Source organism: Pelophylax lessonae (assembly GCF_965119305.1).
Source record: "Pelophylax lessonae genome assembly, chromosome: 7".
In the NCBI taxonomy this organism is placed as follows: domain Eukaryota; kingdom Metazoa; phylum Chordata; class Amphibia; order Anura; family Ranidae; genus Pelophylax; species Pelophylax lessonae.
In genome coordinates, this window is record NC_138774.1 from 183,372,869 (window position 1) to 183,400,481 (window position 27,613).

The 27,613-nt window shown below is 45.6% G+C and overlaps 1 protein-coding gene across 2 annotated transcripts in view; it reads left to right on the plus strand.

Annotated features, from left to right (window-relative positions):
• Positions 1 to 27,613, plus strand: part of OLFM1 (olfactomedin 1) — a 122,034-nt gene that overhangs the window by 62,471 nt on the left and 31,950 nt on the right. For both annotated transcript variants that reach the window (XM_082264399.1, XM_082264398.1), the window contains exon 4: positions 10,903 to 11,122. In XM_082264399.1, coding sequence (XP_082120525.1) covers positions 10,903 to 11,122 — 220 coding nt within the window. The remainder of the gene's footprint in view (positions 1 to 10,902; positions 11,123 to 27,613) is intronic.

A 27,613-nucleotide genomic window follows, 5' to 3' on the forward strand; every position in this document is an offset into this window, starting at 1 on the left:
TATTTTTTCTTGCTCTTGATTGGGTTTTCTTTCCAAAGTGAAGCTTTACCTCTAATACTAAGCTGTGGAGCAACTGCAAAGTGCAGTGTCTATTTGCCTTTAGTAAATCAATCCCACAGTGCTAGCTCGGACGTGAGCATGCACAAGCCACTTGAGGGGAGAGGCCAGGAGAGCTGGACGTAGACCCGAATAGAGGAGGATCGGGGCTGCTCTGTACAAAACCACTACACAGAGCAGGTAAGAATGACATGTTTGTTCTTTAAAAAAAATAAAAAGTTTACCTTTAGAATCACAATATGCTATGAAGGACAGGTCTTAAGTTGAAGGGAGGACTCTTTGCCAGGCAACTTCTGTCCTTAACTTACCTCCAACTTCAAGAATTGTACATGGTTCTAGAAGTATACTACTGACTAAAGCCTATCATTAATTATTATATATTTATTATTACATTCCATAATAGGATTCTGCACACATCTCTAAATGTATATTAAAATGTTCTCTCAATCACATGATCCATTTCCAATGAGAGAAAGCCAATACATTGACTCTAAATTATAGTTAATAAAATGTACAGCACTGATATTTAGAGGCGTGTTAATGTCACAAGACTAACAAAGGTTTCAAAGTTGAGGCCTGCGATGTGGCTCATCATCCCAGAGTTTATAAAATTGCTTCCAAGCATACAAATGTTTAGGTTTCCTAAACCTGGCTCCCCAAAATGTGATTTCATAGTGGTCACATAAAAATTACCCTTTTTTTGTCCCATCCTTCCAAGTTAATAGAATGTCTGCAGGTCTGGAGATAAAAAGTGTGGTTATTGTATCTCTAATAAGTACATTCCCATCTGTCTCTTCTCCAATCCTACTAGTCAACTCATGTGAGGGTATACCATCTCTATGCAGTGTCCCTGGTGAAACTAAAGTCCAGAACCTGGTGCTGAAAGCAAAGACTAGCATTATTTACTATGGCAGGGGGCCCATAGCTGAGAACACCAGAAAAGTGAAAATGTAGTTAAATATAAGTTCCAAAGTAGGGTGACTGTAGCAACTTTTCTTCTCACTTAGGCCATGTTCACATGTGGGGGCAGCGGATCACGGGCAGAATCACTGCGATTCTGCCCACAATCCGGAAATCATTGCAAATCGCGTGACGCCTGTGCGATGCCCGTGATTTGCAATGGCACCCCAAACGCTATGCGATGTTGCCGCGATTTCCGCCTGCTGAATTGCGGTAACATCGCGCAAACAGAATCACGGGACGCATGACGCACAGAAGAAGCTCTTGTACCTATTCTGTTTGCGCGATGTTATCGCGATTCGGCAGGCGGAAATCGCGGCAACATCACACAGCGTTTGGGGTGCCATTGTAAATCACGGGCATCGCACAGGCATCCTGTGATTTGCAATGATTTCCAGATCGCGGGCAGAATCGCGGTGATTCTGCCCTGATCCGCTGCGCCCACATGTGAACATGTGTAGCCTTAAGGCCCGTACACACGTACCGATCGTCGGCATACAAACGTCGGTGGACGAAGGATCTGCCGATTGTACGCGTGTTAGTATGGTGCCTCCGACAGATGTCTGCGCACAATCCGCGGACAAAAGTCTTTCGTGCAAACATGAAAATATTTGTATGCCGACACCAGAACGGACGATTGTTCGCCTGTCAGTACACAATTCGGCCGACAGACCGCAGATTTGCAAGACTGGGCATGCTCAGAAAATAGAAAACACAGGGAAAGTTAACCATTACATGACATCACTTCTGCAGTCGGCGGACAAAATTCTTGTGCTGTCCTTGTGCTGTCTTTGCACTTTTCAGCAGACACCGACATCCCGGGGAGAAAAGAGGAACATTTGTAAGCCGACCATCGGTACGTGTGTACGGGGCTTTAGGGAATTATGTTGCAATATATATAAACTTTTAGCAAATGTTTGTTTTCTAGAACAGCTGTGCTTTTAATTTCCATACTTTCTTGTTGACATTGTATTAGCTTGAAAAGGTTTATGAAATTAATAACTGAATTTATTTTGCATGCAGCATATTACTGTGTGGGTATTAAGAAAACTTTTTATGAACTGAAAAGGGTAGTGCTATTAAAAATAAGTTTTACTGTGCTTTTATTTACTTAGTGAGAATAGGAAAGTATGCTGTATTTACTAAGGCAAAGAGCAAGGGGTAATGCTGGCCATATACTTGTATGTAGTAATCTGGAAGCTTACTGTCAGCAAATGATCACAGGGAACAAAAAGAATAAAAAAATGGCGCACACACACACTCACTACTCTCTTCCATCTTCTCAATGAGAATAAAGGATTTTGCCTAATAGGTAGAAGTTTTCCAACAAGCACTTCTATCTACTTAAATAATAAGTTCACCTTTTAGGAAAAAATAATAAGTGCATATATTTTTACAGAAAAAAAAATGTGCATTGATTATGTTTTTCCTGCAGGAGCCTGAAAAGCATTGCAACCCTGCTCAGTTGACATGGGGTGCAATGCCAGGCTTCTGCAGACAAGCCCTGCAGCCTTTAGCCCATACCTCCATATGGGCTGTCAGTTTAAAAGTTGCAGGGATTGTGAATGAATTACACAGGCACTCATCAGTGCCCTTACAGTTCATTCAGAACTACAAACCATCTGCAGCTGAAACTGCGGGGATAAGGTTCCCCCACCTGCTGTCAAATTGGGGTGGGATTTGGGGGAGAGATAGCAGGAGTTGGAACATGTTATGGGTAAATACGGGTCGAACATGTAACATGCTCCAAAAGGTGAACTTTTCCTTCAAACCCTAAACAGCCTGGACCTTGTTTGAGCTTCTAACTGGATTAAAAAATTCCTGCATATGATTGGGCATTTAAAGTATAACTAAAGGGATATCTTTTTTTTTTTTTTTAGTTTGGATATGGAGAGGTATTAGAATGGTTGTCGGATTTTATTGCTTCCCCACTAAGGAGATTCACCCTCTTTATATGTCCGTTTACCATTATCATTAAAAAAAGGAAAGTAAAAGAAAATCCCAAATTTTGGGTTTTCCCCCAGAAAAAGTAATAGGGGGGAAATCTTCCAATGGGGACACTAGGTATGATGATTTGAGGGTCCCCAAACAATTCCCTTAATTTGCAGGGATCTCCTCTCACTTGTTTTGGCTATTAGGCAGGAAGGGATAGGGAAATCTTTGCAATGGGACACACTTGGTGAAAATAAAAAATCTGACAGGGGTGATAAACCTCCCTTGCTCTATCCAAAATGAAAAAAAAGTTCTGCTTTAAAGGACCCCGTACATACTGGTAACCTACAATGACCAAACAGCGATTGTGTTACATTGTTGCTGCTAACTGGAGTGCATTTATACCTAAAACTTTTTATTATTTTAGTTTTGGATAGAGTGGGAAAGGGTTAGAATCCCTGTCAGGTTTTACTGCTATCTGGGTTTCCATTAGAGAGATTTTCCCTAACTTTCTGGAGACTACATTTTAGCAGGCAGGAAATGTGGAAACATTTGCAACCAGGAAACACAAAGAAATCTGGCAGGTGTTCTAGCATTTCCATACTTAACCTAAAAAATTTAATTTTTTGACTTAATGTAAAACCCATTTCTCTGATGTTCATCGACGGACACAGCTCCTGATTCTTCTTAATCATTGGGTTATACTGCCCCCTACAGGAGTAGGACACTAGGCAGGAAAAAGCTTGACTAGAGTTTTGTTACAAGCAGTGTCAGAAGAAAGCCAACTCCACAGAGGGGTGGGGTGGAATGAACATCAGAGAAATGTATTTTTACAGGAAGTCAAAAATCCCATCTCTTTGGTTTACTGACGGACACAGCTCCTGATTCTTCTGAACCATTGGGAAGTCCCAAAGCAGTGTTAAACATGAGGAGTGGGAAAAACATCAGAAAAAAAATCCCAAGGCTAACAATAGCCAATCAGGTAACATATCTCTACCTCAAACAACTGGAGCTCACCTGAAAAACAATACATCCTCAAAGAGCACCAGGTCATCTAAACAGCAGCCTGCAAAACCTTGCAGCCAAAAAAAAGCATCCGCAGATGCCAACATCCACTCTATAAAAACTTTGTAAAGTGTGCACTGACGACCAGATAGCCGCCTTGCAAACCTGCGTCACTGACGCATGACGACGGAAAGCCCAGGAGGCACTAGGCGCTCTTATAGAGTGCGCCTTGACAGGGAAAGGAGGAACCTGACTCTTGATGGAATAGGCCTGAACCACCGTCTGTCTGATCCATCTGGATATGGTCGTAGAGGAAGTGGACAACCCTTTGTGAGTTCAGTCCGTAAGCACAATAGAGAATCTGACTTCCTAAAAGACTCTGTAGCTGCCAGGTACACCCTAATTGCTCAGATCACATGCAAGGCAATTTCCTTTGGATATTAAGGCCTGGGACACAGGGAAGGCAACACAATATCTTCAGTCAAATGAAAGTCAGAGACCACCTTAGGAAGAAATGACGGACAGGGGCAAAGCACAACCTTATCCTTGTGAATCACCATAAGGTGAATGACAGGATAATGCTGCTAGTTCTGACACCCTGTGCGCAGAGGTGAAAGCCACCAAAAAGGCCACCTTCTGGGACAGCGAAAGCAGGAAAAGCTCCCGATTATTTTCAAAGGGAGGCTTCTGTAGAGCTGAAAGCACCAAATTAAGATCCCAGGGTGGCAACGGAGTCCACACTGAGTGACCCAAATGTCGGACACCCTGAAGAAAGGTACGCACCAGGGAGTGTGTGTGGCCAAAGGTCGTTGGAAAAAAAAACACCAAAGCCAATACTTGGCCCTTGATGTTGCTCAAGACCAATTGCTGTTAACCCCCTCGTTGAAGGAAGGTTAATATACGATCCACCGAGAAGGAGCGAGTATGAACCCCAAGAGATTCACACCACGCAATGTACGTCTTCCATGTACAATGGTAGAGCTTCCTATAAGTAGATTTCCTAGCTTTCAACAGCGTAGGAATCACAGACTCAAACAAACCCCTATCCTTCAGCACCTGTCATTCAACAGCCAAGCAGTCAATGCCAGCGATTGTAAAGCAGGGTGGAAGATTGGTCCTTGGGACAGCAGATCCTCCCTGAGGGGAAGTCCCCAAGGAGCATCGGCAACCAGCCATTCCAGATTAGCATACCAAGACCGGCGAGGACAGTCTGGAGCCACTAGAATCACTGGAATCCTTTCTGCCTTGACCCTGCACAGGAGTTGTGGCAGGAGTTCAAGAGGACTGGACAAATTGGCATCCCACCTTAAAATCCTAGCTACTTACTGAGCCGCTAGGACACTTCTTGTTCCCCCCTTGGTGATTGACATAGACCACGGCCGTGGCCTTGTCCGAATGAATTCGTACCGTACACCCCTAAAGACGAATGGTCCTATGAGCCAGACAAGTCTTATTGCTCGGAGTTCCAGTACATTAATTGGCAGTCTGGACTCTGCCAGCCTGACGCCTCCCCACCCAGACAGGCTGGCATCCATGGCGACAACCATCCAGTACAGGGGGAGAAGGATTTTCCCTGTCGAAGTGCCGGAGAACAAAGACAGTGGATCCTTGTCCCATTTCACCAGAATCTCTTTTGCAGAGATCTTGTGTAGAACTGTGCAAACAGACTTCCTCAAAAGGTGGACACCATCAGGCCCAGCCCCCACGTGCAAGCCTGGAGGGATGACTGTCTGCTGAACAACAGAAGCTGAATTGTCTCTGGCAGAGGAAGAAACACTCTGGTTGAGGCCGAGTCTAGAGTCAGACCCAGATAGTCCAGTTTTTGAGGACAGAACCAAAGCAGACTTCTGAAGGTTCAGAATCCAACCACACTCCCACAGAGTTCGCAGAGTAATCTCCAGATGTCCATCCGAGCAGTCTGAAGATCGCCCAAGTACCCCAGAAAGACAATCCCCTGCTGACTCAAACAATGCCAGCACTTTTGTGAAGACCCGAGGAGCGGAGGCGAGACCAAAGGTCAACGCCACAAACTGATACTGCTCCTCGCCCACGGCAAAACAGAGGAAGCACTGGTGACGGGCACATATTAGAATGTGCGGGTAGGCGTCCTTAATAAAAGCGAGAAGAAAACCCCCCGATGTAGGGACGCCACTACCGTGCGAATGGACTTCACGTGGAACTTCAGTACCCGCACAAAGCAGTTTAGCGACATGAGGTCCAGAATTGGACGTACCTTGCCATGCTTCCTGGGAACTGTAAAGAGGTTTGAGTAAAAACCCCTGAAAAAGTTCAGCAGTCGGACTGGAACAATCATCCCTTAAAGCAACACGTCTTGCACTGCCCCAAAGAGACCCTGTAAGCGAGCTGGGGACAAGTGCAGGTTGGAAGGGAAGAACCTTTCCGGAGGATAAGACCAAACTCGATCTTGTAGCCTGACGGAATAGCTTAGTAGACCTACTCATCCTGTACCAGGGAGGTCCATGGATCTGGAAACCAGCGAAGATGTCCCCCCACCCCAGATACGGGTGAGGGCGCCCCTGCAGAGGCAGCCTTGTCCGCAGGTCAGACCATGTCCTCTTGGAACTTCTGGTGGAGGCCCTGACTCTTGATCCCTCAATCCCCTACAAGGGGAGATCAGATGAGGCGTTCTTAGAAGTATGGTCCGCAGACCAGCATTTCAGCCAGATAATACACCGAAGGACCACTGCTGATACAGACAGCCTAGAAATCAAAGGAGCCGCATCCAAAGAAGCATCACAGATAAACTGTAGCCCCTGGATCAACTGATCCACCAGCTCGGCAAGACGGGGAAGCTGTTTCCCCTCCAGGTCCTGGTGTAAAAGTTTAGCCCACTCCGTCAGAGTTTGCGACCCCAGGGCAATAGTAAATACCAGCCTAAGTGCCGAACCAGACCCAGCGAACATATGTTGGGCCAGAGCCTCCGCCCTCCTATCAGCTGGACCTGTAAAGCCTCCTCAACCGGAATGAAGGAAGCTTTACCAACCTGGAAACTGACGATTCCGCTACAGGTGGGACCGTCCACCTTTTAAGCAGTTAATCCTCATAAGGATACCCCAAGGCAAAAAACGCTTAGGAACCACTGCGTTTTGGACAACGCAACTGTTTTGTTACAATGTTGTCAAAGTAAGCGGAAAGGGAAACACCTTCGCTGCTTTGGAGGGCCTGTGGGTGCCGAAAGGGACCAGCGCCTCCAACGCAGCCTGCAAACTGCATTCACCAGCGCCTTTTCATGCTCAGCTAGAGGAGCAGAGGAATCATCCTTGCTATCTGAACACTCAGGGTGTGTGGACGCAGACCCAGCAGAGTGACTCACGTCCGCAGCAGCCGAGACACTTTTTCAAGATCTGATGTAACAATCAGGGGAGGGCTGCCGACTGTGATCTCGCAAAGGGGACGCAGACCGATCGCCCACCATTGGACCACCTACTGGACCCCTTAAAAAGGGGACAAAGGGGTCGCCCTCCGAGCCCCTCCATAGAGGCCTGCATAATAGTAAATAGCCCCCTTAAAAAGGGGGCCACCCACCCTGACACGGACAACAGGCAGGGTACCCTGATGGTCCCGCAGTGCTAAAAAGCGGCAGATGCACCACGCAATAATGATGTCAAGGCGGTCATTGAACCGCCCCCACAGTGCTACCTCTTCCAATGGATGCACCAAGCTGACCGCATGGCCTAGCAGGCCGCAAGCCTCGGCCTAAATTTCCGTGGAGGCCCAGCCACAAGTGCACAGATCCCAGTCCAGCAGATGCCCAAAAGGAAGAGTGGGGGCTTCAGCCAAACTCACTGGTCTTGCCCCCCAACGGAGGCGCTTGAATTAGCCGCATTGCTTACTAGGCCGCGGCCTAAGTTTTTGTGGGTGCCCAGCCGCCTGGATGCGAGCCCCACCAGAAGCCAACCACCCAGGGGCAGTGAAGTGAAGGGCAGATGCCCAAATGGGAGGCAGTAGCTTCAGCCACCCTCGCAGGGGCCGCCCAACATAGTTTCCGACCAATAGGCCGCAAAGTCGTAGCCTAAATTTTTGGTCGGATCTGGCGGCGTGAGGTGTGGAACGGCAGATGCTAAACCATCCGCTCCCCCAGCCCAACAGCCACCGCAGGGAGCCCAGAGGACATTCCTGCCCTAGTCACCAACCCTAAGGGTGTCAAGGAACCCTGCTTAACCCCCGTTGCGCACCAGGAAAAACCCGGTCAGCAGCAACTCCAACAAGCCCCCCGTTTAGAGCACGTGGCAAAAGCCGGCTCATAACCTCACCCATGGAGGGGGGGCGAATGACCCACAGTGACAAGTGAAAGGTTAGAGGGTCTGGGGGGAAGGAGCGGAACCCGGGGGTCCCACCGTCCCAGGGCCCACATCCACCCCAAAACCCTCCAGGAGAAGAGGGGGACAGCTACTTACCATACCAAAACAGAGTGGACACCGCTCCGGACAGAAAACCGATCCATCGGAATGTAGTTGGCTGTCGGCCAGGAGGAACGCTGTGACTCAGGTTGAGGCCAGGTCCTATGTGCTCTTGCGAGCTGTTTAACTCGCAGGCCAGCCCCCGTCCAGTGGGGCTATGTCGCAGCGGACCTAGCGCAGAGCTGAGTCCTGAGCTCCCTCGCTGGCCACACTGAGGGGACCTTCTGGATCTTGAATGTCCAGTCCAGCAATTGACTGTATTTGTAATTCTCACAAGAACAAAAGAAAAAACAAAGATAGGAAAAAATTCCATTTAAAGAGAAAAAATTTGCCAGGACCAAATATCCCAGCAAGGAACTAGGTCCTTACTCCTGACTAGGCAGAAAAAAAACTGAGTGCCTATAGCTGAGAGTTGGTGTATACCCCCTGGAACTGCCCATAGGCGTAGCCAAGCTTTTTCCTGCCTAGTGCCCTACTCCTGTAAGGGGCAGTATAACCCAATGGTTAAGAAGAATCAGGAGCTTCGTCAATGAACGAAAGAGAAAACACATTTTTACTTCTGCATATGTTGCTGTTGGAAGTTTCCTTTACTTTCTGTCTGGTGAGAAAATTTGTCCCTCAATCAGTAAGTGAGGAGAAATCTCTAAGGCTGGGTTTACATCTGTGCAGGGTGTGGTAATGTGTGTAATTGCATGCATTCCCACACCCAAATGCCCACACACAAAACGCGGTGATACACAGAAAACAGATGGGGGTGCCGGCACGTTAATGCTTAGGTACACCTCCACGCACTGAAAAACACAATGCGCTTTCCCACACACAAAGAATGCAAATGCACCATGCAATTTCCGTGAGGCTTGCATTTAAAAAAATAAAATAATATAGGGTGCAGGGACCTTTTTCTTGCCGGATATGCAGGCACAGCAGCCCATGCAAACGCGACTTGCAGATCTGCATAGATGTGAACCTAGGCAAAGGCCTCTTGTGGATGGTATTGATGTTTGAACATCAGCATTTCTGGATGTAATTTCAGGTGTTTGTGTTGGGCATATACTGGCGAAGGGGGGCCAATATACTGACAGGCACCCATAGGTGTCCGCAGCCTATTGCATTAAGAGTGTGCACCCCAAAACAATGCCTTTCTCTGCAGCCTCGGCTGCACGGGACAGTGAATAAATGGGAAGTGCACTGTGCTGAGTGGTTTCCTGTTCATTCATAAACTGAAGGATAGTAAACAGTTTACTATGCTTCTGTTTTAACTGAACATGCTGAGTATGTTTACTGTGTTCATTTATAAAAGGAAGGCACTGGTAAATGACATATTTACTAGCCCCTTTCCCCACTCTCCATCCTGAAACATCCCCCACAACAGCTGGGGGGAGAGGAGAAGCCCTGTGGAGTGTGGGGGGGGGGGGCAACATGGGGGAAGCCTGGGCAATAGGGGGAATGGATACTGCATGTAGTGATTAGGGTTTGCCCAGGTACACCCCCTGCGCATGCCTATGCCAGCAACACAGATTTTTATATTTTGTTTTTTACTGATCAATACACAGGGCTTGTTTATGCACCTGTGTACACAGGTAGAATTAAAACAATGGGCTGCATTTTAGATCAGTATAAAAAAAATTAAAAAAAGGCTGTATGGCGTGTTTTCAGGCAGCAGTGTGCAAGTGTAAAGGAGCCTCAGACAGCAGTAATACCTGACAGGGGCTTCAATCCTTCCCAACTCTATCTAAAGTTGAATAAAATGTTTCAGGTGTAGATACATTTTAAAACGGATAAAGTCTGAAATCTGATAGATTTCTAGAAACTATAAATGCTCTTTCACTGCCTTAATAAACAAGCATCTGTTTCTTAAAAACCTTGTTTTCAAGCAGCTAAGTGCACAAAGACTTCAATGGTATTTCATTTTCTTGCTTACAGGGCTAACTTAAATTGCAGTGACTGAAGAGGCAGTTAACTCCTATGTTACCATGAAAGACACACAGCAGTTTGGGCACCAATCAGACTTTAATTTTTGTTTCCCCTATTTTTTTCGCTTTCTTTTTTTTTTTATTACTTTTTTTTTTACTTTTTACTCTTTATTCTTCCGATTAAAGCTTTCTCACTAAGGAACCTTCAACACCTTGAAATCCAATCTTCCTTTGCATGCAAATGTAGCTGCATTTCATGAAGAATTTTTAACCCTTGTCAATGCATTCTATTTTTTATTTAAAGAAAGAAAAAGAAAACTTTGTGTATGTGTTTTAAAAAAAAAAAAGAAGCATGTAACCATAAGTTGTTGCATTTGAAAAAAAAATGATTAATAAAGGCCTTTCCCAAATAAGTTGTACTGACCATCTTTTAATATGGTAATTTACAGTGCACTGCTCACACTGCCCTTTTGGGAGGTCACAATGTCACTGTGGTTGGGGGTCAGGCAGACACAGGTAGTCAGGCAAGTAGACAGGGTAGAGTAGATAGGCATGTCAGGGTGTTGCCAAATTTTGCATGCATGGCACTGAACCAGCTTATTTTAACCTTGCAGGCAATAAAAGCGAAAATGGAGGAACTTAGGCCTCTGATACCAGTGTTGGAAGAGTACAAAGCCGATGCCAAATTGGTATTGCAGTTTAAGGAAGAGGTCCAGAATCTGACGTCAGTTCTTAACGAGCTTCAGGAGGAGATTGGCGCCTATGACTACGAAGAACTGCAAAGCAGAGTGTCCAATCTTGAAGAAAGGCTCCGTGCATGCATGCAAAAATTAGGTAGGCCCAGACATGTCACAATGGCAAACCCTGCTATGCCCATTCACACAAGACTGAATCTAGCATTTCTGCAGGCTTAGAGACACCTCAACTGCAGTAAGGTAGCAAGAGACGGCAAGCAATTCTTTCTGTGCTGTGGACTAGTCATTAGATTAGCTAGCCAGACTGAAAGATGTGTGGGTTACATGTGATAACTGATTATGTTTCTCTTCTACATTCTACTTCCACCATCTTTTTTGCATCTTTCCAAGGGCTTGAGTACATGGGCATTTGTTCATCAGAACTGCTTTTCTCCCCATACACTTTAATTAGAATGTAAAAGCAGCTTGATGTTTCTTAGAAGTAGGTCATCAGGAGACAATCAGGAGAGCATTTTGTAAATGTAGTTAAACACATCTGATAGCATGCTGCATAAGGGCGAGTTCACACATATGCGGCCGTGGGTCCGGCACGTCCCTGTTCACCAGTTCTGGTGCAAATTAGGTCCAACTTTTTGCCTAAATTTACACCTGAATTGAACCAGAAGACGCACAGGACACTTTTTCATTGTGGACCGTGGACGCCTCAAATCTGTGTGAGCCAGCTTCATTGAGAGCCAGTCATACTCGCCTGTCATGCAAATTGGATGCAGGGAAACCTGCATCCAATTCACATATGTGTGAACCCAGTTTTACTCATCTACACAAGCTTTACATTCAGTTTTACAAGAAAGCAATGTAGTATAGTACATGACTAGGGCAAAGTCATCTTGGTTCGCCAAAAAAAAAAAAAAAAGATATGATATATGTTATATACACACACACAACAGCAATTCTGTTGCAGTTCAGTTGTGGGTGGAACAGGCTACAGACACACTTGGGTTTATTTAATAAAACTGGAGAGTCTGGTGCAGCTCTACATAGAAACCAATCAGCTTCCAGGTTTTTGTCAAAGTTTAAGGCTGGTTTCACACGGGGTTTGTCCGTAGTCCACATGCACCTGTTCAGCAGAGGATCTCCCTGTTGAGCAGGTGGATGACAGGTTTGTGTCCACTCTGCTATGCACAGTGGACACAGACACAGCCTTGCTGTTCTCTATGGGGCTGTCAGATGGAAACTGACTGCCTGTTCGTTTCCATCCGACTGTCATCGGATCCGATACGCTTTTTTTTTTTGGCGGACCGGATCAGATGGCGACGGGTGTCAGCAAACACATGTCTGCTGACATTCGCCACTCCAAAGTGAGTTCAGGATGGTGCGATCAGGTCCACATAAAAAAACTGACAGTCGGACCTGATTGGAAAGCCCGTGTGAAACCAGCTTAGACAAGCTGAAGTTAGAAGGCCGACTGGCTGCCATGCACAGCTGCACCAGATTTTGCACTCTCCAGTTTTAATAAATCAACCCCACTGTATCCACATCCTGTGGGGATCACATTAAGTCTTGTTTTTTTGGGGTTAAAAATACCAAACATGTCATACTTACCTGCTCTGTGCAGTGGTTTTGCACAGAGTGGCCCGGATCCTCCTTTTCTCAGGTCCCTCTTCAGCTCTCCTGGCTCCTCCCTCCCATTGAGTTCTCAATAGCAAGCAGCTTGCTATGGGGGCACCCAAACTGAGCCGCAGCTCCGTGTCTATACAGACATGGAGCAGCGACTAGGCCCTGCCCCCTCTCTCTCCTGATTAGCTCAATGAATTTGATTGACAGCAGTGGGAGCCAATGGCGCCACGCTGCCGTCTCAGCCAATCAGGGGAGAGAGTCTCGGGCAGCCGATACACTCCTGCAACATCGCTGGATAGAGATGGTAAGTATAAAGGGGGCTGTTGCACACAGAAGGCTTTTTTCTTTATGCATAAAATGCATGAAGATAAAAAAATCCTTCTGACTTTACAGCCACTTTAAATGTGAAGGCTGAGAGGCTATCATCCCTATCCTTGCTACACCGTTTGAGTCACTGATCTGAACAAACAAGCAGGACTTGAGGCTAGGTTCACACATGTGCGGCCGGGGGTTTGTACCTGGGGTCTGGTGCATGACTGTTCACCGGTTCAGGTGCGAATTAGGTCCGAATGTTTGCCTGAATTCGCGTATCAATCGGACCCAAATGTGCAAAGGACCCTTTTTCCAATCTGGACCGCGGCCGCCCTAGACATGTGTGAACCGTCTCTATTGGGAGCTGGTCACACTTGCCTGTCATGCGAATTGGATGCAGGAAACCCACATCCAATTCACACATGTGTGAACTCAGCCTAAAATTTGAGTTTACAAGCCTTTCTGAAAGCATGTTTTTTCGAGATCACCAAGTAATAGTATAGTAAGGATCAGAATGACAATAATTGAAGCTCTTGCACTTCCATCGATAAACGGCTACCTAAAGAATAACTAAAAAGCAAAAAAACAAAAAGGTTTTTCTTTAGTTTTGGATAAAGTGGGAGAGATTAGAACTCTTGCCAGGTATTTACTGCGGTCTGTGCCTCTCTCTCTATTTGTCCTGTTTACCATTATGATTGAAAGTGAAAATAAAAATAAAAAAATCCCAAAAAGTCCAGAACAAGACTAGGAGAAATTTTCCAATGGGAACACTAGTTCTGGTGACACCCAGGGATTTCCTCTCACTTCCTGTTTCGGCTATGGGGAAAGGAAGTGAAGGGAAATCTTCCCACTAGGACACAGATAACAAAAAAGGGGGGTAAAACCCTCTCTTTCCCCATCCAATTTAAAAAAGTTTTACCTTTTAGTTCTACTTTAAAGGGTTCACACATGTTATTAAAGGATATGTACACTTTTAAAAACACACTAGGCTTGCAGATATTCACCTTCACCTACTCCCCAAATTATGCTCTACTTTGAGGCCTCTCATCAAGACTCCAAAGAGTTCAGATATCGGAGGTTTACATGAAGCCATATTGTAAATAAGAGGCCATATTCCAAATAAGAGGGATCTGGTCTATAATACAGTATCATAATAAACAAGATATCAAGATCCTTTTTGATGTGGATTATTCTGGAAACTGCTTACATCATTCATGTATGCACTGTAGGTTTTTATACACATTATAGAAGGCATTTCTTAGCCACAGGCATGGAGCAACATAACATTTATTTATTTTTATCATATATCCTTTAACCACTTGCCGACCGCTCACAGTAATACTACTGCGGCAGGTCGGCTCCCCTGGGTCCAGCGACGTAGACCTACGTTGCTGGACTCCTAGTGATCTCGGCAGCGCGTGCCTCCGAAGGCTCGCTCCCGGTGTGTTTAGACACAGCGGGAGTCGGGCCAGAGGAGGAGAGGCGGCGATTGCCGTCTCTTCCCCGATCGTCGGGGAAAGTGTGAGAAGATCTGCCTGCTTGTGTAAACAAAGCAGGCGGATCTTATCTGTGACAGACAGGGAGAGATCACAGGATTCAGCATAGCTGAACCTGCAATCTCTGTCTGTGCCACAGAACTCCCTCCCCCCACACACGTCAGTAAGCATGAGGCATACATTTAACCCCTTGATCACCAACAGTGTTAACCCCTTCCCTGGCAGTGTCATTATTACAGTAACAGTGCATATTTTTAGCACTGATTACTGTAGTAATGTCACTGGTACCCCCAAAAGTGTCAAAAAATGTCAGTTAGGGGTCTGATCTGTCCGCCACAATGTTGCAGTCCTGCAAAAAAAAAAGAAAAAAAACGCAGATCATCGCCTTTACTAGTAAAAAAAACAAAAATTACATAAATCTTTCCGGTAGTTAGTAAACATGATAACTTTTGCGCAAACCAATCAAAATACGCTTATTGCGATTTTTGTTTTTACCAAAAATATGTAGCAGAAAACAACTTGGCCTAAAATGTTAAAAAATTTTGATTTTTACTTTTTTTTTGTTGGGGGGGAATGTTGTTTTTTTTTTTTTTCAAAATTATTTTTTCAAAATGGTTTTTTGTTTATAGCGCAAAAATTAAAAAAATCGCACAGATGATCAAATACCCCCTAAAAGAAAGCTCCATTTGTGGGGAAAAAAAGAGGACGTAAATTTTGTTTGGGTACAGCGTCGCACGATTGTCTGTTAAAGTAACGCAGTGGCGAATCCCAAAATAAGGCCTGGTCAGGAAGGGGGTAAAAATCTTCTGGTCTTAAAGCGGATAAAAATACGCTCATTGAGAATTTTTTTGTCAAAAACATGTAGCTAAATACATTTTGGCCTAAATATATGACAAAAAATGAATATATTGGATATATTTTAACAGTCAAAGTAGAAAATGCCAATTTTTCGCAAAATTTTCGCTCTTTTATTATTAATATAGAAAAAAATAAAAAGCGCAGAGGTGATCAAATACCACTAAAAGAAAGCTCTGTTTGTGGGAAAAAAGGACGTTAATTTTTTTTGGGTACAACATTGCATGACCGCAAAATTTTCAGTTAAAGTCACGCAGTGCCAAGTTGAAAAAGTGGCCTGGTCATGGAGCAGCAAAATCTTCCGGGGATAAAGTGGTTAAAGAATAACAGTGAGGTACACCTAAACTTCACATCTCCCATCTACCATGTGAAGTACAAGTGCAATGTTCATTGCATATCCACCACCAAGCTGGAGGAGATCATGCAGGCTAAAAGACTAAGGGCTCTTTCACACGGGCTTTCCGTGTGAAAGGTCCACTGCGGGACTTTTTTTTTTTTTTTTTTCACGTTCACGGAGCGGATGACATTTCTGTCATCCGCTCCGTAGGTCCGCATATCATCCCATCCGTTTGCGGATGATATGCGGACCTAATGTAAGTCTATGGGGGATTGCGGATGTCAGCGGATGACACCGCTGACATCCGATTTTCCTTCCTTTCCGTTTTTTGAACGGAACAAAAATAGGATTTTTTCAGTTCCAAAAAACGGAACAGAACTGACAGGAGGAAAATCGGATGTCAGCGGATGGTATTCCGCTGACATCCGCAATGCCATAGACTTACATTATGTCCGCAAATCATCCGCAAAAAAATAAGATGATTTGCGGACATACGGAGCGCCCGTGTGAAAGGGCCCTAAGGGCTCTTTCACACGGGCGTTCCGTATGTCCGTTTTTCATCCCATCCGTTTGCGGATGAAAAACGGACATAATGTATCTCTATGTAAATACGGATGTCATCGGATGATCATCCTCTGACATCCGTTTTTTGTCAGTTCAGTTCAGTTCAGTTTTTTTGAACGGAGGAGAACCCTATTTTTTCTTCCTTTCAAAAAACGGAACTGAAGCAAAAACGGATGTCAGTTGTGTCATCCGCAGACATCCGTATTTACATAGACATGCATTATGTCAGTTTTTCATCCGCAAACGGATGGAATGAAAAACGGACATACGGACCGGATGACACAAGTGTCATCCGTGTCCGTTACAAAAAAAAAAAAAAAAAAGGACCTGATCAGGCAAAAAAAAAGGAACGCCCGTGTGAAAGAGCCCTAAAGGGCCATACACACTATAAGATTTTCTGAAGACTTTTTCCTTCAGATTTACCTTTTCTATGTAGTGCAAGGGCCTGCCAGATTGCATACAAATTGAAAGTGTTTAGGTTTGACCTCATATTATATGGTTTTGGTAAATCTAAAGGAAAAAGTCTTCAGAAAATCTTATAGTGTGTATGGCCCATTACTCCCAAATGTAGCATGGATCCCAAAGTATGACAACATGAGTCCCTAGAGAGCTGGTGAAGCCTCTCACACCATGTTGCATAGTTGTAAACATTTATAAAATTATTAGGATGATCACCTTAACGCTAGGTTCACACCTATGCGTGTGTCCCTGGGTGAGGGAGTCGCATCTGTTCCCGCACCTGCAGCCAAATCCCGCTGCCATTCATTCTGAATGGCACCCCCATGCATCTCAGCCTGCAGCACGTTTGCGGGTGTGGTAACAGCAGGGAAATCGCATGGTCAAAAAGACCATGTGATTTCACTACGGCCGTATTTTTAAAAAGGTGCATGCACCTTTTTTTGTGGAAACGCAAGCACGGCAGCCCATTCATTTGAATGGGCTGCCATGCCCGCCTAAATGGGGGCCACAAAAACGCTAAAGTTAGAACTTAGCGTAAAGGAATTAAGGCAAAAAATGTGTGTGTGGGCGTGGCTAATAAAATGGGTGTCTCTTCACAGCCTAGAGCTTGTAGTGTGGCACCCTTCCCCCTTTACTATGCTATGTTTTAAACAAAATAGGGCCTAGAAGGTACACTGATGAGAAAGTGGTAGTGAAGTAACCCCAATGGGAGTCAGTGACAGTAATACTATTCCCAGCATTGATGTCATTGGCAGTAATAGTGACCCCTAGCTGAAATCATTGTTGACATGGATCCTGCGGGACACTGATACTGCAGAATAGTGTCCAAAACCCTGAGATTGTTGGCAACTATGAAGTTGCAAGATGGCAGTCTAACTGGCTATCTTCAGTTTACAGAAAAACAAAAACCTTCTAGATTACCGCTGTCTAACCAGTGGTCTTTCATCATCATGCACCTGGCTTTCTGGCTTTGTTCTGTGTAGAACTCATTTGTTCCATTTTGCCTGTACAGGCTCCTAAGATGCAACTTGCCTAAAGGGATATTTTTTACAAGACTTCTTTCTCTTTTGTTCATTGACGGACACCGCTCCTGATATTCATATTCATAACCATTGGGTTATACTGCCCCCTACAGAAGTAAGACACTAGGCAGAAAAGATTTCTGGCTACACCCATTGGCAGTCCCAGGGGGTATACTCTCTCGCTCTGCTATAGCCACTCATTTTCTTTCTGCCTAGCCAGGAGTAAGGACCTATTTCCTTGCTGGGATCTTTGGTCCTGGCAAAATTTTTTAGATAGAACATATTTTTTCTCCTGGATTTCTTCCTGTGAGATCTACAATCAACTGCTGGATTGGGCGACGGGCTGGATAATCTAGATCTAGTGGTCACCCCAGTCTGACCAGCGAGCGCACGCGAGACCTCAGCTTTGCACTAGGTCGGCCGCAACATAGCCCCACTGGACGGGGGCTGGCCTGCGAGTTAAATGCCTCGTGAGGTTGCATACGACCAAGTCTTGGCCCGAGTCGCAGCGTTTTCCTCCTGGCTGACAACCCCCCCCCCCCCATTTTGATGTTGAGGGGTTCTGTCTGGAATTGTGCCCGCCTGGTTCCTGGTATAGTGAATAGCTGTCTCTCCTGTAGGGTTTTCGGGTCGGACTCCCAGGTTCCCCTGCTTCCCGCAGGCACCCCTCCTTGCCAAGTCCCTCATCCTGCCCCCCTCCATGCTGGGGCTATTTTGGGTGGTCTGGCCACTTTCCTGTTATGGGGGTAGGGCGCTAACTGGCAATGGGGGTGGTTCGCCGCCAGGGCCTGGACGATTGATTGTGCGGAGTTGGGGGGTTATACTTGGTGGGGGCTCCTGCCAGTGCCCCCGTCCTGCCTGGATCTGTCCTTGAGGCCTGGTCTCCCTCCTGGGTCCCTGTAAGCCTCGTGGTGCCACCATTTTGTTGTAGCTTGTGTGTTTCTATACATGGGAGTCATGTTTGTGTAGTCTGGTGGCCATTTTCTTGTGGCTTGCCATTAGAAATCATGGTAGCCATGACAGTGGAGCCCTGTGGGTGGTGATATTGGTGGTGGGAGTCCCTCCTCATCCCCTGGTGCTGACTCCTGGATCATTATACTTCCTGATCACCGCATGTGTAGTGCAGATTCTCCTGGTGACTGCAGGTGCCTATTTCTGTGGGTGGTGAGCCTGGTGGGGTCCTCTGCCTCTCTGCTGAGGATCGCTTAGTGCTTTGTGGCTAGCGACCAGGTGGTGCCACCAGCGCGGTGGGGGTTTTCCCTTAGCAGCGTTTTACACTTTTTGTGGGGTCCCCCTGGTGACTCATGGAGTCTTTGGAGCATTATTCCCCACCTGATCCCCCCTCTGAGTCTGTGGGGCCCTCTGGGTTCCAACCTCCAACCATCTATCCATGCACTGATGGCAGTCCTGGAGTCCTTTGTGCCCCGGGTGGAGGTGGCTTGCAGGTGACGGGCTAACAAAAAGCGCCCCCCCCCCCCCCGTCTTATCTGTCTCATCAGATCCTGCAACTAAATCGGCCGCCGCGGACATGGGTCACCCTGCTGGGTCTGCAACCATGCGCCTGGAATCCCCAGATAGTGAGGATGATTCCTCCACATCTGCTACAGCGCATTAAAAGGCACTGGTGAATGCACTGATTATATCTATGCGTGAGACCCTGAAGCTGGAGGATGCAGCTGAAGCTTCGAAGGAGGCGCAGGTGCCCTTTGGCACGCACAAGCCATCCAAAGCAGCAAAGGAGTTTTCTTTCCCTGTCTATTTTGACAGAATTGCCGCTAAAAGTGGGGTGCGACCAAAGTGTCCCTGTGGGGTCTCTAAGCGCTTTACTAGGCCTTACCCCCTTTGAGGAGTCCCATCTTAAAAACGTGGATCGTGCCACTGGTGGTGGACCCTCTGGTTTCCAGGTAAACAAGGCAACCATGATCCCGGTTGAAGAGTCCCCGGCCTTTAAGGATCCCGCTGACCAGAAGATGGAGGCATGTAAACTCTGGCTGGTTCGACAATGAGGCTGATACTCCCTATTGCCCTAGTGTCACAAACTCTGACCGAGTGGGCTAAGCTCCTACACCATGACCTGGGGGGGGGGGGGGGGGGGGGGGAGCCTTTGCCAAGCTGGCGGACCAGCTGGTCCAGGGGCTGCAGTTTATCTGTGATGCCTCTTTGGATCTGGCTCCCCTGATGGCTCGCCTCTGTTTTGGCAGTGGTCCTTCGGTGTGGTTTTTTTTAAGTGCTGGTCTGCGAATCAGACTTCAAAAAAGGCCTTTACTGATCTTCCTTTTCGCTTGTTTGGAGCTACCCTGGATGACATCATTTAGGTTCTCACAGGGGGGGAGTACTTTTCTTCCGCAGGCTACTAAGGGCAAGGAACCTCCTCGTAGACGTGGGCCTTCCTTCTCAGCTCATAAGAAGCTTTTTTGTCCCTCAGGGATGACTGACAAGGGCTCAAAGCCTTTCAGGGCCTCTTCTTGAGGATCCAAATGAACCTGGTCTGGCAAGCCAAGATCAGGCTTCTCCAGACCCCGGCATGTTTTTTTCCGGTAATAGGCTCCATTCTTGTGAACCGTACTACATCATCTAGAAATTAAACCGGATCTAAGAACGGAGAATGACTGAATGATAGCTTCACAACCTCTACTCATTGAGCATAGTATTATTTCTATGAGTGGGGCAGCTAAGCAGAATGGGTGTGCATAGTCGGGTTCCCCTGGTGACTGTCCATTAGTTGTAATAACCCCCACCACACCAAAAGATTACAGTGGTTGGGGTTGGGGTACAGGATGAAGGAAGAGTTTCACTAGCAGAGAGGAACCAGGACAAGGGACACATCCTACTGCCTGAGTTATGTCCCTTGTGCTGATTTTTAGGTTTGTGACTTTGGCTGCACTTAGGCTTTAACAAAAGAAAAAAAAAAAAAGTATTGTCTATAAAATGACCATTTTGCCGTGTACAGGTAGCAAGAATCCTTTAACATACCCTGCATCCCTTTCAAAAGTTCTGAATGACTCACAGTGGTCACATAATTGGGAGCCAGTCCTGACAACTACCTTCAACTAGAGGGGACAAAGAGCTCTTTCACAGCTCAGTCTCTGTGCTGGGAGAATGCAATTAGTGCGCTCCCAGGACAGAAACATTGGTCATCCAGTGACGCATATGTGCAGCGTGAGTGTTGAAGCCCACCATTTTTGTGTTGTGCAGGAAGGAAAAGGTTAAATCTCTGGTGCTAAGATGGACAACACCGTGACCTTTGCACAAGGCTGCGTGGTTTTGCATCGTGTTCAATGAGTGACATAAAAAGATGCTTTAGTGGCAATTCTTGCTGACATTATTGCGACCATTCATGCAGGTCACCTTTACTGAAAAAATGTCTCATTTTGCCAAATTAGGAATGGGGAAAAGGAGAAACAAGCACCAATTCAGCTGACACTATCCATTACAGGAGCAGAGAATGCAGGATTTTGGGGAATTACAGAGTAAATGTAGATGCAGTCGTCCTCTAAGGACATTGACTAGAAGGCATAAAATGCTCTGTACCAAGTGGGGATGCCAGCTTTTGTGTGTGCTATATTTAGATACACAGTAAGAATTCAGCTTGGTTATGCTGAATACCTAAAAAGATTCAGTGGAGTCTGAGCTTATATCTGAGAAAAGAGAACTAGAATGGGCACTTGTGAAAATTTGAATCTATAATATTGCAATCTTACCTCTCAGGGATTGCTGAGTGTGCTGTTTTTCACTTGTAACTGCTCCCTGTCAGAGCCGCAACTCCAGCTCCATTTTTAAGCTTTAAGTTCTCCATGGAGAGTGACCTCTTTCCACCCTGAGCAGAGCTGTCAGACACCTGGGAAACTCAAGAAGACACCCGATAACCTGATATCTTAGGGTTCTCTCCTAGTTTCCCAACAATTTTATTGTATCTCTTCAAACACTCTTGCTCTTAATCTCCTGAAGTTAGTTGAATAACAGCATTAACATCAAGGCGGAGACAGCAACAGTGCAGTATATTACTGGAAGTGGAGGAAACAGGGTTAGTAATGTTTCCTCATTCCCTCTCCAGTCACAGCATGGCCAGCCAGAGCAAGGAATAAAAAGCAGTGGGTAACCATAGCCAAAGGGACCCAGAGATGTGAAGAGGGTGTGGGGGTCTGGTCAACAATAGCACCAGTCACAATTTAAGGACAGGTTTAAGGTTGAAGCAGCTGCCCTACCATCTCCTGTGCTGTACATGCTTCCTCTAAGTAGGGTGACCACGTGTCCCAGATTGCCTGGGAGAATCCTGCATTTTGCAGGTTTGTCTCAAGGACCTTCACGCTAGGACAATACAGTGTCCCAGAAAGGGAGGAGGCGGGGGTCCCTGAATGGCAGTTTAGAAATGTGGTCACCCTACCTCTTAGGCTGCAGTATGGGACCCATTTATATTGACGAGCAGATATAACATGTACTCTTCACTATACCCTGCAAGGCTACTCCATATGGCTGCCTGCATTATACTACCCATTGGTAAAGCGTAGACTGTGGTGTGTAGCCTGCAGTGTTCTAAAAGCAGGAAGGTAAAAGTTTTTGTTGCAATACTCTCCTTTAAAATGGAGTTGTCCTTTCCCACAACTACATGTCTCCTCTAAACCCAGGATATCATTGGCACACACATCCCTTGGGATGTGTCATCACGCTGGTCTGGTCTCAAGAATATGACTGCACTAAACGTAGAAATGAAAGGACTTCTGAGATCTCTGGACAAAGATCTTCTCCCCTGCAGCTGCTGTCACTTTTAAAATTAGATACCTGTGAATGAATAAATTGTAAGTCCCATCTGCCACTGCAGCAGACAGACTTTTAGCTTTTAAGGAAACGCAAGTGTGATGAAAACCGCATTCCTAGCCCACTGACACTGGTAGCTCTGTAACTCAAAGTTCATACCTTGGTATGGACATAGAGATAAATTAAGAATGTGCAGAAGCCTGGCATTTCACCTGAGGTCCACTGATCATGGTAGCAATGCTTTACAGGCTGATTTCTAAGATAACAATAAATGCACTTTTTTTTTCCCTGTAAAAATAAGTGTTTTTTATTTTTTTATAAAATTGGACTTAGCCTTAAAGGTAAACCTATCTAGGGGAGCGGTATCATAGCACGAAATAAGGGAAATATCCAGATTATTAGCACAGAGCAATTAAAATCCAGAAAAGCTTCTAATCATAATGGGGTATATGACGAAGTAAGTGTGTGTACAAAAGGGTCTATGCAGAACAGCAAAAAGTTTGTGGAGTCCAATTGGGAGTGTTCAGGTTAACTTTCCGCTGATCTCAGTGCACCAGATGCAGCACCAGTGAAGAGACTGAAGTATCTTTAGGCAAACAGATAACAACAACAGTATGCAGTCTTGAGTGTAGAATGTTAACAGATTTATTGTGGTGAAAAGAAATGGCAACCCACATTGTGACAGTTAAAATCAGGCTAATCACATAGTAAGGGCTTCTGATGGTCTTACAACAGCAGGGAACCTCAGACTAAGATGCTGGGTGGATACACCTGCAGGACCAAGAGAACACACCGTTGGGCAACAAATAGGCATTAATAGAATTGATAAATACTTGTAAATTGGCAACTCACATGGAAGAAAGAAATGGTACTTTTTGTATGTAATCAGTGGGCAGTCAGCTCATGCATCTGGCATGTGGAGCCTCTTCCTACAACTTCCAGCCTGGAAATTTAGGACGTTAGGCTGGGTGACAGCTTAGATGAGGAAGTGGAAACCAACAAGATGGCGGAGAGCTTCTTGTGTGATGCAGAGTAGAACAGAAGTGATGTCATCTGAATGTTAGGGGCAGAGCTATGCATTTCAGGGCCGCTCAAGCCTCTTTCTTAACACCCCCTATGCATATGCACATCTATTTATACAATGGTGTGACAACAAGGAGCAGCCTGCCAAGAGTTTAAACAAATCAACGATTAATCACCTGGAAGTCCTGGAGTTTTATTGGAGAAATATAATGAGCAATATCTTTATTTAAATTGTGTATTTTTGAACAACGGACACAGTATATAGGCGGGGCCAGGTGGATTGCTACGAACACTGCCTAGATTCACTTGTGTATGTGGCAGTTGCAATTAGAAAACAGAGAACAACTGTTAGTGGGATACATGGAACTAAATAAAAATACAATTACATATATAGGTGACTAATAGGGTGCACAGGAATTTGTGTACTCAGGATATACAACAAGGAAATGCAATGTTTCTCACAGGAATGTATTATTAGGGGCTTGGAGTGTTTTGCTATGGAGTGTTACAAGAGGAATTTTATTTTCAATCTATACGGCACTTTTATGCCGGTTTATATGCACTATTGGACGCCATGCGCTTGTAATCTAAATATGTGTATTTGTAAATGTACAGGGCTATAGAAAAGTATATGGCGTTAGAGGACCCCCAAAGAAAGGGGGGGGGGTACCAATTCTGCAGTTTTTTGTATGCCATGCATGTATATTCCAGATACATGCATTAGTAAGCCTACAAGACTGGGGAGTAGTGGATGGTGTTAGATGACAGTGTTCATCTCTTTCTCCTCGTTAAAGGCCACTCGAGGACAGGCAGTCAAGGGTAAAGATCCAGTAAATTTCTCTTTTGCAGAGTTTCTTGAAATATTCTGCATCTTGGAGTTTCTGCAAAATGGATTCAATATCCCGAACCTGTAAGCCTGCTGATGATTTGCTGTGGTGTTCTGTGAAATGACGGTGTACACTGTGTTTAGGGTTACCCTCTTCCACAAATCTCCTGTGTTCCCCGAATCTGGCAAGTATTGTGTAAATGGTTCTGCCCTTATAGAGGAGACCACACGGGCAATGTGAGGCAATCGATAACAAACTGGGAGGAGCAACTCTGGAATGTACTGATGGAGTAAGTTTTGGCCTTTTCTGACCATGCTTGAAGTGTTTTTAAGTCAGGCATTTTAGCTTCCTGCAATGATACATTCCCGTGAGATGTCCAAATAAATTTCCAGGTTTCACAAGTAGGTCTGGGCTGGGAAGGGACCTTGTTTCAAGCAATTTTCCCTTTAATGCTTGGGGCTTTCTGGTATGAGAATTTGGGTTTCTGTGGAGTTGTGGTCTTTAGATGTGGGTCATGGAGTATGTACCAGTGGATTTTCTCCATCTGACAGAATTGACCACGGAATTGTGTCACAAAATCAGGCATCTTGCTCCACCTTTCTGACTGCTTTTTCTCTGGTGGGTAAATTCAAGTAATGGGAATAGGCTCACACCACCAATTCTTGGGGGTACGCTTTGTCTAATTTATTTTTTTTGTTTTTTTATATGAGGATTTTACGCTGTTCTAAATAATCCTTCTTGTGGGAACAGTTTTGATTAACCCTACAAAACTCGCTCATTGGGATGTTTCTAACCCATTTTGGGTGATGGCAACTAGAAAAATGGAGATATGAATTACCTCCTGTGGGTTTAAAATGGTTCTTTGTGATGATATGATGGTCATCAGAGCCCAGTTGTAGATCCAAGAAAACTAACAAAATGTTCTCACTCACATGTGTAAAGGATAGGCCAAATATGTTATTGTTGCAGTGTTGGATGAACTCTGTATCTATCTACTGAGGACCATAGTGCGTATAAACCGGCATACATAAAAACTACAAAAAAGTCCTTAGTTTATGACCACAGTCACCTAACGCCATCTATGTTTCTATATTCCTGTACGTTTTCAAATGCACATGTTCAGATTACAAAGTGCATGACACACAATAGTGCGTATAGACTGCATATAAAATCCCTCTCGTAACACTCCATAAGGAAACACTCCGATCTCTTGTATGATTTCATTTTCTGTATGATGCCCTTAATATACAGTACGCTTCTGCGAGAAACATTACATTTCCTTGTTATTTATCTTGAGTACACAAATTCCTACGCATCATATTAAGTCACATTGCACCTAAATTTTAGTTGTATTTGTAATGAGATTTTTATTTAATGCTATGTATTTCACTAACAATTGTTACCCTGTTTGCTAATTGCTGACTGCTGACAAATACATACAAAAAGTGCCATTTCTTCCTCCCATCTGAGTTGCTAATTTACAAGTATTTCTCGATCCTTTTAATGCTGCACTTAAGTTTGGTGCCCCCGTGTGTTCTCTTGGTCCTGCAGGTGTATCCAACCAGTACTCCTATCTTGGTCTGAGGTACTCTGCTGTTGTAAGACTGTCCATCAGAAGCCCTTACTATGTGATGAGCCTAATTTTAACTTTCACAATGTGAGTTACCATGTGTCTTTTCACCACAATAAATCTGTTAACATACTACAGTCAGATTGCCCACTGCTGTTCTTATCTCTAACCCTACTCAATGCTATCAAAAATTAAGACTTACTTGAGACTGAGCTTTAAGTTAAACCGAGCAGACTGACTTTAGCACAGTTGCAGCATTTATCCAGGCAGGGGCATATCTGCCGCAAGGCAAACAAGTTGTTTGCCTCAGGCGGCATTCTTTAGGGGGACGGTGCTGCCCTCTGCAGATCCCTGAGGAAGTAGAGGACAGAATGCACCACCAGCTGCCCCAGATCTGGAGCGGTTGCTGTGTGCCCACACTCCACACCCTGCCAAGGAGCTGGTGCACCCAGCTGGCACCTTTTACTCTCGGTGCTGCTGTCAGCAGGAGAAGGAGGGAGATCGCTCCGGCACACTGCAGCCCCGTGGAGAATGGATACCTCCATCCAGGGCTGCTGTTAGAAATCATGGGGCCCCATACAGCCCACCTGGCAGGGCCCCCACCCCCCCAAATGTATGAAGATAATATTTCCACTAAAAACACACTAAAATTATATATATTTACAATTTGTTGCTTTTTTACAGGACAGGGAAGCCTGCAGCACTGCGGTAAGGTGGGGCAGCACAGTAAAGGGGGAGCACACGGGAGGGGGGGGTCAGAAGCAGGCAGAATAGGGAGGGGGGATCGGTATCAGAGAAGCAATTACAAGAACGATGCCCTGTGTCTGTGTCTCTCCCTGCAGCAGCTGAAAGCTGGCAGGAAGGGGAGAAACTGGCTTTTAGCTGCTGCCTGCAGAGAGACGCACAGGGCTACCTTCTGTAATTGCCCCTCTGCACGACCACACTGATTCCCCATGAGGTTGGGGCCCCCCTGTGTGCCCGGGCCCCTACAGGAGGACTGGTGGTCCCTCCCTATCAGCGGCCCTAACTCCACCAGGACTGCTGCGCTTCCCAGTGCTCGTGCCAAGGCACACTGTCCCCTGTGCTCCCCTCTGTAGCCACCCATAGGCGTGTGCACAGGGTGTGCCCTTGTTACATTGTGCGAACTAGAAATGTCCAGGGCATTTTTCAGCCTGAACATCCGCTGGCGATCCCTGGCTCGCCACTCACTGCCGTCACTTGTAAATACAGTAGCACAGCTTCTGTATACAAGTGACAGCACTCCTCTGCTGGTGGCTTAAACAACCCTTCCTGTCCTGTATATCCCTATGACAGCAGAGGAGGGAGGGGGAGAGGGAAGTAGACAGCTGTGAAGAAAGGATGGGGGGGGTAATGGAGATAGCTCTGTGTTAAAAGCTGGATGGAATGGGAGGTCTGTATTAACTGTATTGAAATTGGGGGGAGGCTGGGGAGAATGTGTATGCATTCTATAACTTCTAAGCCCTGCACTCTATGTGCAGTGCACTCCTCAACATATTCCATAGTTTGTGAGGTTGAAAAAGACATCAGTCCATCCAGTTCAACCTATGTGTGTGTTTACCCCTTTATGTTGTGGTCTTTAAGGTGCCCATCTAATAGTTTTTTGAAGCTATCGATGCTCCCTGCTGATACTACTGCTTGTGGAAGAGAATTTCACATCCTTACTGCTCTGACAGTAAAGAACCCCTAACGTATTTTAAGGTTAAACCATTTTTCCTCTAGTTTTAGTGAGTGGTCACGTGTCTTATTGTATTCCCTTTCTCTGAAAGGTTTGT